Source organism: Gymnoscopelus braueri, assembly GCF_963280865.1.
Source record: "Gymnoscopelus braueri genome assembly, chromosome: 4".
Taxonomy (NCBI): domain Eukaryota; kingdom Metazoa; phylum Chordata; class Actinopteri; order Myctophiformes; family Myctophidae; genus Gymnoscopelus; species Gymnoscopelus braueri.
In genome coordinates this window covers 46,633,845-46,647,787 of record NC_137605.1, presented here as the reverse complement: position 1 = coordinate 46,647,787, position 13,943 = coordinate 46,633,845, and the positions used below count along the sequence as shown (strand labels likewise).

The 13,943-nt window shown below is 46.1% G+C and overlaps 1 protein-coding gene across 1 annotated transcript in view; it reads right to left on the bottom strand.

Moving 5' to 3' along the window:
- dop1a (DOP1 leucine zipper like protein A) overlaps positions 1-13,943 on the bottom strand; it is a 42,078-nt gene that overhangs the window by 7,554 nt on the left and 20,581 nt on the right. Inside the window, exons 13-27 of the mRNA XM_080427437.1 lie at positions 13,520-13,789; positions 10,600-11,134; positions 9,876-10,159; positions 9,233-9,385; positions 9,030-9,130; positions 8,621-8,889; positions 6,186-8,298; positions 5,015-5,126; positions 4,537-4,588; positions 4,056-4,192; positions 2,314-2,439; positions 1,946-2,080; positions 1,599-1,654; positions 1,072-1,176; positions 174-240 (exon numbers count right to left, since the gene is read on the bottom strand). Coding sequence (XP_080283563.1) covers positions 174-240; positions 1,072-1,176; positions 1,599-1,654; positions 1,946-2,080; positions 2,314-2,439; positions 4,056-4,192; positions 4,537-4,588; positions 5,015-5,126; positions 6,186-8,298; positions 8,621-8,889; positions 9,030-9,130; positions 9,233-9,385; positions 9,876-10,159; positions 10,600-11,134; positions 13,520-13,789 — 4,515 coding nt within the window. The remainder of the gene's footprint in view (positions 1-173; positions 241-1,071; positions 1,177-1,598; positions 1,655-1,945; positions 2,081-2,313; positions 2,440-4,055; positions 4,193-4,536; positions 4,589-5,014; positions 5,127-6,185; positions 8,299-8,620; positions 8,890-9,029; positions 9,131-9,232; positions 9,386-9,875; positions 10,160-10,599; positions 11,135-13,519; positions 13,790-13,943) is intronic.

The following is a 13,943-nucleotide window of genomic DNA, read 5'->3' as shown; positions in this document are numbered from 1 at the left end:
GCTTCCTCCGAAGTTGTGCTGGACCAATCAGAGCCCAGCATGCACATATGGGGCAGGTTTATCACCAGAGGCATTTTTTTAATTTCCCCCTCGGAAATGCAGGTTCCACACAGAGATTCCAGAATAATATCTACGCAGTGATATTAGTCTGGCCATGCCAGGCTAGGAATTACCTGAAGCTCCCGTTGGTCCTTCTTGCTCTCCAGATTGGGGTTCTTTAAGATGAACTCGTTCAGAACCCTAGAGAGGAGAAGAAAACCAACACATTATACCGCATGTCAGCCTTTAGGGGCGGCCATAGCTGAGTGGTTAGTGAGCCCGCCTAGGGAGCCAGAGGCCTTGGTTGCCCCAGGTACGATTCCAGGCCACGCCAGCATATGTGTTAGGGCATTCACAGAATAGTCGAATATTCGAATATTCGAATATCAAACCGACTATTCGACTATCAAACCACTATTCGACTATTCGAAGAAAAAAAAAGAAAAAGAAAAAAAAAGCATTTTTTTTTTTTTTTTTTAAGAATTTTTTTTTTTAGTGGCTTTTCTAGAGCAGACATGCAGCTGTGAGCTCTGGTGTGACGTCAACTCGCATTCCTTGAGTCGAGTCATCAATGCAATTGAAAAAAAAAAAAAAAAAAACTTTTTTTAAAATGTTTAATTTTTTAATTTTTTATAATCAAATCGAATAATCGAATACTTTTGGGTCGAATAATTCGAATACCATAAATCACTATTCGTTAATGCCCTAATATGTGTCGATGAAATGAAATTTGTCCCTGAGCAAGACTCTTAACCCCTAATTGCGCACAGGCCCTCATTGGAAACAAGCCCGCAAGGACTTTCATGAACGTCCTGTTAAAAGGAATTATCCTTATCCTTATCCACTGCCGGGGTGTGAGAGGTTTGAGTCTCTAAGGACTGAATGCTTCTGAGCTACTCAACCACCAGTTAATTAGCTGCTTTGTATTAACAACCACACACTGACTGGTTACAGTTTGAGGCTAAGCCAGATAGGTTGGGAGTGTAAAGAGAGAACAGTTCCACATGGAAGAGTGGAGGAGATAAAACGAACCCCAGTATGAGGAACTGTCCAGGGGCAGGAAGTCCCAGCTGTACAGAGTCTTTCAGCAGTGCAAGCAGAGATGGCCAGCTGTCCACCAAACTAGACACAGGAATCCTAGGGGGGGACAATCGACAGCATATTATTATACTGTCAAATCTGAAGTGTTAAATAATTATGGACCCTTGTGGGTCCATTTTTTGTTAATTTAACACTGAGGTTTCACTATACATGAAACGTATTGCCAATAATTCACAAGAACAAGGTTTGATGAATATGAGGTTCTGAACAAAAAAAGCATGATGAAACTTTCAGAAAGGTCTACTGGTTTAACCCATCAAAACCGAGAAAGTTTAGTCATTATCTGCTATTTTTGAAAAATCTTGAATAATTTTGAATTACGAAAAAGTTTGAGAACCATTGATTTAGAAGGCATTTGTAGAATCTGCCTCAGGTCTTAATGGGTTAAAATCAGCGAGAGACTAGGGTCCTACAGTATGAGCCAGGTGCATTCAGATGTTGAGAAGCACAGATCTCACCTCTGGACGTAGGCATAGAAGAACTGCAGCATGCAGACTTCCAAAGACAGGTGCTTCTGTTGGAGAAAAAAAGAGATGAAGGAATTGGGATAATGTAGGGAGTTACACTACATTTCACTACCGTAAAAGACATTTTAGCCGTGGAAATATTGAGATCACTTTCACTAATACAGTTAAGATGAGGGACTGCACAGTAAACTCCATAGTGTGAAATGTGGATCCATTCGGTGGATTAAATTTGTACACTCTCCGAGTTAAATGAAAACGGATAACTTTACTTTGTGATGTCTGCACTGGTAAAAGTCGGTAGTTGTATATATTGTGGGCCCTTGATGGAAATGACCAACCTTTTCTTTAGCAATGGCTGGAGGTTGTTTTAGGACCTCCTTGACCGTCTGCATGACCGTCTCTGTGCGCATGGCGCTCACCGAGCGCACCAACTCCACCAGTAGCAGCTGTTCCTCACTGGCAACGGGTATCACCTACCAAACAAACCGGGAACATACAGACACACACACACACATGGTATATTGTAAGAATAGTAGAAACTAAGAGAAAGGAAATAATATACAGTACGATACAGTACATAATATAGACAGTGAAGTGAGGAAGAAAATATCAGAGAAGCACATAATTCATCACTGTATATTGCAAATTAGTCCACTGAGCTGCCAAGAAGACAACCTGATATATGTTGCAGTTTTATGAAACCAACCTTGATCCTTGCTGGAGTCTTGGCATTTTTCCTTTCATTCCAGACATAGGCAATAGCAGCCATAAAATGAGCCCCGTGGTTCATGGAGATTGGACCCAGCAGCTCAAGAATCTGCTGGCGGAGGTTCTATGAGCCGGGAGGAAATAAAACACCTGTTAAATCCAAGATGCTGAGTAGACACAAACAAACCCTGGTTAAAGCTTGTCGAGTTATAGTCCATAAGGAAAACATCAAAGGTCACTTATTTAAAACTGCAGAGTGCCTTGTATGTCCAAAACCGCAACTTATCAGGAAATGTAAAAAGGAACCTGCGTTCCAATGGATCCAATGTAGTTACAAGCTTGTGTTAATATATTTCTTTGGCTAAATATTTATAAAACCGGCAGACAACAATTTCCTAAATGTTTCAAAAATAGTGAATACGACGCATTGTGCGCTTGTAGATCAGCTATTTCCGTTACTTTCAATACTGTTATTATGAAAAAAATCACACCCTGTGTGAAGTGGGCGGTGTTTTGAATACATTTATTGAAACACTCTTTATGATGGACGAAACCATAACTTAAAAAAAACCAAATTTATGTTTTTTTTAAGTTATGGTTTCTTATATAGGGCTATGCACATGTGTCATGTGACACTGGCCAATCACAGTCCTGAATTGACTGTGATTGGCCAATCACGGTGCAGGGTTAGGCGGGGTACTTTTTGGCCAATCACAGCGCAGGATAATTGTCCAAATTTCCAAACCTCACTTATAGGGGCGGTTTCACCGCCCAAAAATAAAATTAATGTATTAAAAATATATAAAAATATAAAAAATGGAGATACCACGTTTCTGCCTGACAGCAACAATATATTGTATGTAGCTGCTACCATGTCCCAGGGAAATCATAATGATTTTTATTTTGTCAGTAAGTTCTGAGAAAACTGCAGTGCAGTTCCTTTCTCCTTTGAGACTACCACAAAGTTAAAATTATGTCCTCTGTTATTCATCTTCATTTCATTTGGGCAAGGCTCCAGACAACACAAACTACTCCTGAGGGAAGTGCAATTTAGGAATATATTATAGATTCCTGTAACACCATGATAACAAAATATTTCTGTCTGCTCTACTCAGTATAATGTGAAACAAAGCAGCAGTAGGATGCTAGATAAAGCTCGCACAAATTGGACTTTAAAAAGCTCATTCCTCTCACATTTAATTTTCTGTAGCTAACAGCTCAACTACAATTATTCAGAGAATAAATAACTGTGCTTCTAAAAAATAATTAAATACTGCTTGGGAGTATATATCTCCCAACTAGACAGAGATGTTACTGGCTCATTGACTTAACCCATTAAACCGGGAAAGCATCCGTGTCATTTCAGATTTTAGCTGCAGATATATATAGCAACACAAGGTTTTCAGAGAACTCTTAGGATTTAGAACAGTCGTTTAGAAAAGGCTGCATCTTGTAAATTTGCTATTTTTGAAAAATCTTTAAATCTTTAAAAAATCTTTAACCTCTCTTGTTAGAAAATAATTGAATAATTTAGATTTTTTTAACACAAATGTTCTCTTCTGATGGGGGGGGGTTTGATGGGGGGTTTGCGGTCAAATACATATCAATTTGAGGGGTCCTCGACCAGAAAAAGTTTGAGAACTAACCGATTTAGAATTGTAGAATCAGCCTCAGGTCTTAACGGCCGGGTTAATGTAAATTGTTCTCTCCGGCGGGGCGCCGTTTGTTTTCCCAGCATACCTTGGTGGAGCCCAGGTTGATGTTGGAGGTAGAGGCAGCGGAGGCAGCCACAGGCCTGTCGGAGCTGTCGGCGTGGTAGAGAACGCTCCACAGCAGGGTGACGGACGACATGATGGTATGGAGGATGGACAGGATGCCTGCACGAAGGGATGGGACCATAATCGTTATCGTTTACTGTGATAAAAAAAATACGCTCACAATAATCATATCGCAGAGATTTTAATTAATCGTGAAATTGTTCTCCGTCATACACTACGAGGGTGAATTCGAAGTACCACTTAAACCCTCTATACTTGATAACCTGTAAAGACCACATTTGTTACACTCTAATTTCACTCTACACAAATCCATTCAAGTGAATTCAAGTGGTAAACAAAAGTGGCATTTTGAGTTTTAAGCATATTTTGATTATCGCGATAATATCGTTAATCGCAATTCTTTTTGCCACAATAATGTAATTTTCATATTGTCCCATTCCTACCTGCACGAGCCTCTGCCAGGTGCTTCTGGTCAACACTCTCAATTGCCTGCAACTAGGTGAACAAAGTGGGATATGCACATTAAGCCAAATGCTTGGACAAAAGTAATGGATGTTCTATGAATATATGCTGTATAATACTATAGAATGCACAACATCATCATATCATATTAACACATTTATAAATGGACTGGGGGGAATTATTTCATTGGAGTCTATTTTCAAATTTGTTAATGTGATACGTTGACTCTGGAACAGGTTACATGTAATTCATTTGTGCTTATTTAATAAGCGCATTTGTGCACTTAATAAGCACAAATGAGTTAAATCTGTTCCAGAGTCAAGTACATAAAGGTTTGGAACATTAAATGGCATTGTCAGTTGATATTCTAAATGGACATCTTTATTTTATTTTTTATGTATGAGAAAAGACAGTGGGCCAGAGTGGATAAGATCAATTTGTAGTGCACAGCACCCTCACCTGGTGGTACTGGGCAGTGGGGTCCAGTAGACAGTAGTGGATGATGGCAGTCACCCCCTCCAGCACTGTGAGCATCAGATCAGGAGGGATGCACAGAGCCATCCACTGAGGTCTACAATGTCAAGAGAATAAAGAGGTTTAAATGTCATTCTTCTTGGTTCTTCATAATTCAATTGTACTATAGTATTCAAAGTGTCAGAGTTTGTTTTCTCCCTCTCCCGACAAAGAGAGGTAATTAAAACATAACCCAACCTACAATAAAATAAAGATGGCAGCGCATCTAGTGTCCAATCCGGTGCGCCGTCTACTGTAACTGACACCAGGGTCAAAATATATCAAAGGAAGAGAAGGGAGACCTCCTCCAACCACTGCAGATGTGTATGTATTAACATAATCTACCATACAGATTGGTTAAAATAATGTTTTGTTGATTAAAATAAGTCAAGGAAGCTAGCTAATGGTAATTTGTAGTGGTGGATAAGCAAGGCATGTGATGGTCAACAGTGCCACCTAGTGACATAAATCATATTAAACCTGCTATTGTAAACCTTATATCACTAGTACATTATATCCCATTTGCAGGGCCATGTCTTGATATCCTGGGCCCCTAATAATCTTGGTTAAAACTTACACCTAAAAAATTAGCTGCACCGATATGACCGAGTACAAGTACTCTATTCTTGGATACCTGCAGTATTTTACATAATGTTGCTTTATAGCTTTTTTATCACGCAATAATTCCAAATGTTTTGCTGAAATGTATACTGAGCAGGATACCAATCCTGGCAGCATAAACATAAAATGATGCATTAATAATTATAAAATGATCCTATTGATGGCCCATCCGTGTTTGTCCTTTTGGACAAGGGCTAGCTACATGTGTGCATTGGAGGAAAAAAAAGGAAAAAAAAGTAGGCGTGTGTGTGGATGGGGTAATGGTTGTTGCCATGGTTTGCTGCATCCATTGTGAGTACCAGTATTTTAGCTTGGTATCTCAGCAGTGGTCTAGAGCCCCGTCCAGCTCTGGGACCTCTCATGACCCCCCTCATGGCCTCCAAAATGATTTGAACATGGTTCAATCTAAAAAAAAGTCATTTGCTAATTGCTATGTATGACAGATTCAACATTTGTAATGAACTGAGTAGTAGGCCTACAGTGCAATCGTCAGTACCTGGTATCAGTGATGCCTGTCTCATAGCGATACTGCTGAAGGAGGTTGTCCAGGTTTCTACACAGCTGCAGGGTGACAGAGGCCACCACCCTCCTCAGCACCTTCCCCATGTAGGGCAGTGTGGCTGTGATAAGCCCGATCCACTGAGGATGCATCTTGCACGCGTGGTGCTGATGCAGCGCCCTGATCACGGCGCACAGGAACATGCCCTGCGCCGTGATCGGCTGTCCGTGCAGGTACTGCAGCGATGTCATCGGCTGCTGAGGGTTGACGTGCTCCACCTCACCACCCAGGAGCTCGAACCCCGCGCCGGCGCCCGTCCCTCCGCTCCCCGCGCCCCCCACACCGCCGGGCCCTCCTTCACCTCCCTCCTCCGCCGACACCAGGACCCGGTGCTCCAGAACCACCAGGCTCTGCAGCAGTCTGAGGAGCTGGGACTGGACGGCGCTGCAGCTGTCTATCTGGTCCTCCGATAGGTTGATCACGCTGTCCTCCGACAGACCCTCCTCCACGGTGGCCGCGTTGACCCCCGCAGCCCGCTGCTCGTGCCACTTCTGGGCACTGAATATGGAGGACAGCAGGCAATGGAGCACCACCTTCTGGACTTTGCACTTAGAGAGCACGTCGCTGATGAAGCTGGCGAAGCCCTTGGCCGAGCCACCCGTCACCTTGGCCAGCTCGCTGAAGAGCAGCGTCAGGACCTCGACGCTGGTCAGCTGCATGGCCCGGTTCCCGGCCAGGTCCTGGGCCCCGACCACCACGTGGGCCGAGTAGTAGCTACGTAGGAAGTAGAGGCAGAGCGAGATGATGATCTCCAGGTACATGGCGCTGCGGAACGAGTGTGAGTGCGAGTCCTGGGGGATGGGGCAGTAGAAGTCTTTGCCCATGACGGAGACCCGGTGGCGGGCAAGGAGGTTCTGGAGGAGCGACAGCTGCGGAGTGTAGGTGTTGTTGATGCTGGTGGTGGAGATGGCGCCCACGAAGCCCGAGGGAGAAGCTCTGAGCATGGACGCTATGGCCGTCAGGGCATGAAGCGACCTGGAGGAGTCATATAGCTGGAGGTAGAGCAGAACGTGCTGGTAGAGCGGGTGGATGTTAAAGCGAGGCGGGGCCGAGGGCGATCTGCGTGCTCCTGTGCCGTTAACGTTGTCCACGGAGCCAGCCGCGCCCCCACTGGGCGAGCCGGTGTCGCTTTCGATCTCAGACACCTCCCCTTCCCCGCAGCTGTACCAGTTCTCCAGATCCAGGCTGTCCCCGAAGAATATGCTGGGGCGTAGCTTTTCGGCCTGACTAGCAGCCTTCCTCATCCTCTCCACCTCTTTCCTCTTGGCCTTCTTGATTTTGGGCTTTGCCCCCGGAGACTTGTCCGCCAGTTTCTCCAGGATCTTCCCTTTCAAGCTGAGCTGTGTGCTGCTATGGCTGCGTTTGCGTGCCTGGGGGTCATCCACCTGCAGGCTGTGTTCGGGAGTGGCCGGGCCGGAGCTGTCCCGTAGCGTAACAATGGATGGGTACGAGCTGTGCCGCGTCAGACCCTCTCTGTGCTCCTCTTCTGCAGTCACGTCAGCTGCTGCCACGGAGAAGAACTCCAGGGTGCCTCCCGCCAGCATCTCCGGCAGGGTCTGGTGGTGGGGGCCGGGATCGGGGGCCAGGTCAACACAGATGCCGGTGGAGGTGTCTGAGGAGGTGCTGTCTGAATCCGTCTCAGGCAGGGTTTCACCATCTGCCTCCTCTTCCAAGCTCACAACCCGACTTATGAGCTCTGCTACAACGCAGGACACAGACTCCTCAATCGTGTCCTCGTCCTCTGCAGACGCAACGTCCGAGGAGCTGGGCAGCTGGTCTGAGCCGTTGACTGTGCTGCTGTCGCCATCTAGCTCCTCAATGCTGCCATTGTCCACAGTGGACGAGTGGGAGCCGCTGGACTCGGAGCTCGGGTGCTCCCCCTGCTGGTCAGATGGTTGATATTCACCAGCTAGCTGCAGGTTCTCACTGCTCAGGCTAAGCAAGGACAGGCTGTCACTTAGAGGATTGACAGTCAGACAGAAGGGCTCCATGTCGCCCAACGGGAGGCTTCGGAGCTGCTCGTGTCCCGCCCCTTGCATCTGGCTGAAGCCTGAGAGGAGAAGAAAGGAGTTGTAAAAAAGGCATTATCTGGGTGAATGGTAAAACACAAGAATTGACACCAAATTAAAATTAGAAAGAATAAGTAAATCATTAACAGAGAAGATGACATAAACCTCTCTTTACTAGCTTAATAAAATTGTTTGGAAGCTTTAAACCAGTGTGCAGATGTTTTAAACTTCTTTTTGATTCTTGCCTTGATGTCCTGCACCTGGCCTAAACACAGGTACTAGATGTGCACACAATCTCCTCTTTCAATGCCAAAAGACCATATTCACAAGAAGAATATGGTCACTCAATAAGCCAGTGCTCACTGTCTAAGAAGCCGGAGTCTCTGGCATAGGTAGCCTCTGAGGGTATCTCCTGTTCAGGTGGGTTGGGGAAGGCCTTGGCCCAGTGGCACTGAGCCTGGACCCTCTGGATAGAGACGCGGTGGGTCTTAGGGTGTAGCAGCAAGAGGAGCAGAGGCTCCAGGACCCGAGCTATGTCGTGTCTCTGTAAGACCTGGTTCAGCCAGGCCCGGCCCACGGAGCTGGCAGACGGGTCCCAGTAGCTCAGACTGTCTAGCATGATGAACAAGGACCTTGAGAAGAAGGGAGCGGAGGAGGTCAGTAGTTTAAGGTACGAGACGGATGACGGACAATGGGCGAAAACGTGACTCTTAGGGTGTTTGTAGCATCACAATGTAACAGAAAAACGTTATGTGATGCACACTAGACCTACCTGTCGAAGGTGCGATTAAAGGGGGAAGACTTAGTCATGTTCAAGTCCCTGGTCAAATGCCACAGCACTGAAAACTTAACATGGGCCTCAAGGCGAATTCTCTGAAAGGACATCGACAATAATTGTCAAATATATAGGATCAGAGAGTGAGTGAGTGAAGGGGTGACTTATATGAATTAATGTCTGTTAAGCGTTGCTCTGACCTTGTCCCTGTGCATGAGCTGCTGGCTGATGACATCCTCACAGATGCTGGAGGAAGGCACCAGGTTATGGAGCTGGTAGAAGAGCTCCACACTGCGCTGGTGGTGCTGAGGTGTTCTTTCACCCAGCTGGTCCCAAAGGATCACTGCCACATTCTGGGGAGGGGTGAGAGGAATACAGAGGCAACACAGAAAATGAAATGGGAGGTTTGGATTTGGATTGTTGTGGAAAGAGAAAATCCTGCTCTTGCTGGCACTGATAACAGCAGTGGTGTTCTCTACTATCAGAAGATGCAAGATAAAATCCGGAAACGCAAGAATTGACTGCTAGCGAAGAAGACCTATCACAAAATATCTTAAACTAGCAGTGAAATGTGTTTTTAAAGCAGTTTCCGTTGTCTCTGTAGAAGTATAGAATAGAGGATGACGGTATAGATTCTAAGAGGAGGTGAAATATGACAAGTCATGAGACTAAATTCAAGCAAAGGTGGCAAGTTCTCTCTGACCCATCAGGAGTGTAATTCGAACAAGATATATACTCTTGTAACATGGCAGTAATTGAAGTGCCAATAACAAAGTGAAATTTCAAGTGGTCATTCCCACACAACCAATCCACCGCTGAATGTCAAAGAGACATCTGTAGTACCTTAAAAAAGTCAGTCTTATCGGCGATGTACTTCAGTATTCCCTGAGTGAGAGGTGGCCTGATCACTACGGACACTCGGCCCTGACTGGGGCTCCTGGGCTGGGCGGAGTCGCCGCTGAAACCCGAGGCAAAGCTCTCGGTGGACACCATGGTAACAGACTGGGTGAGGCCCACCAGATCCATGAGGAGGGAGATGGCCACGCCCTGCATGCTGAAGTCAGCGGCCAGGCAGCAGGCGTCCATCAGCGTCTGGAGCCACAGCGCCGGCTGCACCTGCTCGCTGTCTGGACGGAGGGATAGAATAGATTTACATGCATTAACACATCAAAACCTTTTCAAACTATGTTGGACAGTTTTCAGCAATGTATTGTTGCAGCTCTGTACTACGTGACGTTTCTATGTTTCTATTAGTTTCTATTTATTGTTAGCCACTCAAGATAAAAGCTTCAGCTTAATGATAAAGCAAATGTATTAAAATAAATGTAAATATAGCATACATACGCACATAGCTGATAAATATTTCTGATAAGTGTTTGACAAGAGTGCTTATCCCTGTGCGTGAGCTGCTGGCTGATGATATCCTCACAAATGCTGGACGAAGGCAAATGGGACAATAATGCAATATAATGTTCATACAGTCATTACCTAGCTAAAAGAGAGAAGTCTTGTTTCCTTTACTGAGTAAATGAATGATGAGCACATTGGACTGAGTTTTGTGTCTTACCATTCTGCTCGTCCTGTGAGGCAGAAGACTTGACGTTGCCCTCAGCGATATAGACAGGAAAGCTGGAGCACTCCAGGAAGAGCTGACAGGCAGCGGTGAAGGCGGGCACACATACCCTCTGACCCTCCCCAGGAGGACCCGAGCGCAACGCTAGCTGGTCCACACAGCTGCTCTGTGGGGTCCCGTCCGGAGCGATGGGGCCAGCCCGCGCTGCTGCCTCTCCCCTCTCGGCCCCTGGCACGTCTCCTTCACCGGGGACAATGTACAGGGTGATCAAGCGCGAGAGGAAACGTTGGAAATGCTCCAGGCAACACTGCATCACAGGCTTGTCCAGTGGCTTATTGGCCTGGGCCGGGCCTGAGGAGCGACGGCCCGACTTAAGTTGGTGGTGGCTGGGTTCTGGCTCCTCTGAGCCGTCTGCCTGGTACTGGACAAAGTCTGTGAAGCCGCTCTCTGAGGAGCATCTTCTGGGAGGGTTCTCCCCGTCCTCGAACACCTCTCCACTCCCAGGCAACTCCAGAGTGTCGTGAAGGGCCTACGGCAGGGCACACACAAACACAGGAATGGGGTTAAATACAGCCTGGGACAGACATGAGGAACAAAACCAGGAGGGAAGTATGCTGAGATGCTCAACATACTGGGAAAAAAAGTTCAATGAACTTGCAAAAAGACCGCAAAACAGTGGATTGGATAAAAACCCAAACATTCATTGTCCCAGCAGAAACACACACAAGTTAGACAGTGCTGGAATTCCCACCCAGTTGAATACTAATGGTTTGCACTGTATGTTGTAGGAGACACGATCAATTTCCCATGACTGGTACGAGAAATGTTTTTAACTTCCTCCATAAGTACTTACAAATCTTCATCAACTCAACTGAGAGATGATCTCCCTAAAGATACACTAACCCCCCTCCCTCCAGCACACAATCAGCTAAGCGAGGGTTGATGGAGCACAGCTGTTGGCTTACACCTCAGGGTCTCTGTAGGTGTAGATATAGCTGTATACCAGACTAGCAGCCAGCTGACAGACTGCTCAGCTCCGACAATACTTCCCCATGATACATTTTAGTTGAGGTGACAATGACACTCTTTCCGGAGCCTCAGATGGCAAACCACGTTGTCTAAATAACCCTCAGGTGTGGGGTGCTAGATTCAACCGAGGTACTGTATGTATGAGGGTGGGAAAGGTTTTCCGCTCCAGTGAAGTTTGCCCTCCCGAGAGGTACTGAAGCTAGTCTCTCCCTGTTCCTCCTTAGAGAGAGACAGACAGACAGAGCAGGGCTCAGCTGTTGGTTGAACACCTTGTCTCACTACTTGTTCTCCCTTCTGCCCCCAGGGGCAGCTTCCTCCATCTATCCATCTGTCCGTCTATCCATTGCTAGGTCTGGTCTCTGAACCTTTCCGTCATGCCTCGATGAGCTCTCAAATGCGTCCAACAGTCCGGTAGTGGGACTGGAATGACCAGGAGGCATGAGCATTCAAACAATTTCTTCAAAAAGCCTTATGTTGGGGGACAAAGAGACTAAGGCTGGGCATGGGATCACCAAGCCAACAGGAGGTGTCAGCAGGGATCGAGGAGATAGGGGCCCGTTCAGGGACCAGGGCGCACCATCACAGCCTGAGGTGGTCTGTTTTTGAGGCGTGGGATGGAGTGTGTTTTGTCTCTAAGGTGATGATAACAGGGGCTGCTCTATTTAAGGACTTTTATAAGACCAGTGTCAAGGGAGGGGTTGGAATTCAAAGTCTGGGAAAATGTTTGCTTATCGAGGTTGGAGGTTAGCATAGGGAGAGTTGTATTTTTGGTGTTTGTGAACAATTTGACACTGGCCATAGACAAAACCCCAGACAGTTACTGTTTTTGATAGGCCTCAGAGAAGATGAAAAATATTCATTAAAATGCTGGGATTCCGATCAACAAATTTTTTTTTTTTTTTCAAACTTCAAATGCAAACTACATGAAGGTAATTTCAGGCAGAACAGCACAGTAATATTTCCTGCCTGGCACTGATGTCAAACCCACACAGAAAGAACATCTATCCATTAATGGATCATCATTTGATGTTTAATTATACTCTAATTAACCAAAAGAAAGGTCTGCTATGATCAAATTGCTCAACATTATTTAAATGTTCTGACAGAAAGGGAACGCCATAAGACCTATCCATATACATGGCATGCATGCGTTGGGGCTCCAGTGTACACACACACACACACACACACACACACCTAACCCCTACACATGGAAGTGTGTAGATGTCTGAGCATGCGTTTTCTCCATACACATTAAGACTCCAGCCACTTCTTTTTACCTTACCTGGAGGATGCATGCGTAAGAACACGCCATCCGACCTAGTTCTTCTCCCTCCACAAACAGGTGCACTGACCAACTTGTAGGAGATCGCCCTAAACGCCCGGCTTACCAACCTTGAATACGGCCAATTATGTTCGCTGGAGTGCCGGCCAAGCCTGATAGAATGCCAAAGTGTCTTACACAAGCTAAGCGATAGCAGGAGACTATGGTAAATAAAGAACTTTACTGGTACTGATAGATTATGTTATATGTTTATTACATTACTTGGGTTTGGAGCAAAAACAAAAGGCCCTGGGGAAGTGCCCTAATCATTAAAACCCAGTAGCCACATGGTACATACTGTAAATATGGACATTGTACCAAGCTTCAATTTTGTTTATGAGGTTGTGGTATTATTTTAACGTTGCGTTGTAGAGGACCTCGGAGAGGCATAAAGTAAAACAAGCTTCCCCTCCATTTTGATCAGATTTCCATCTCGCCACTACGTAAAACCATTGGTTGCGCTTTGGAAAGGTCATCACAAACGGGATCGAAGTGTTTGAACTTCTTTGACCTCTACAGTGCCTGGTTTGAGGCAGTCCCTTTGTCAATTTTCTCCCTCCTCACCTGTTTCTCCTCCTCTTTATCTCCACTCTTTTCCCTTGTGGTGCTTGAGGGAGTGGCAGTGGAGTTAGACAGACCCTGTGTCTGGGGACCAGAGGGCAGGGACAGAGGGGACACCAGGGGCGGCTGCACCTTGCTAAGGATCTTGGAGCAGAGACGCAGGCAGTGGGTGAGCTCATCGAGGCCCAGGGTCTGGAGGTGAGAGGTAAGTGCAGCAACCATGCGTAGCAGCAGCTGGGGAAGGTGCTCTGTCTGGATCTCTATGTAGGTCTCCTGGATGAGTGCAGGGGGTATAAAAGCACAGTGAGTGAGTCATGTTGACAGATGTGGGCATTAGGGAGGAGGTGAGCCTGACAGGAGGTATATGTACTGTAAGTGTACTGTTTTGTGTGTCCAAAGTGTCCAATATACCACAAACGGTAGCTAT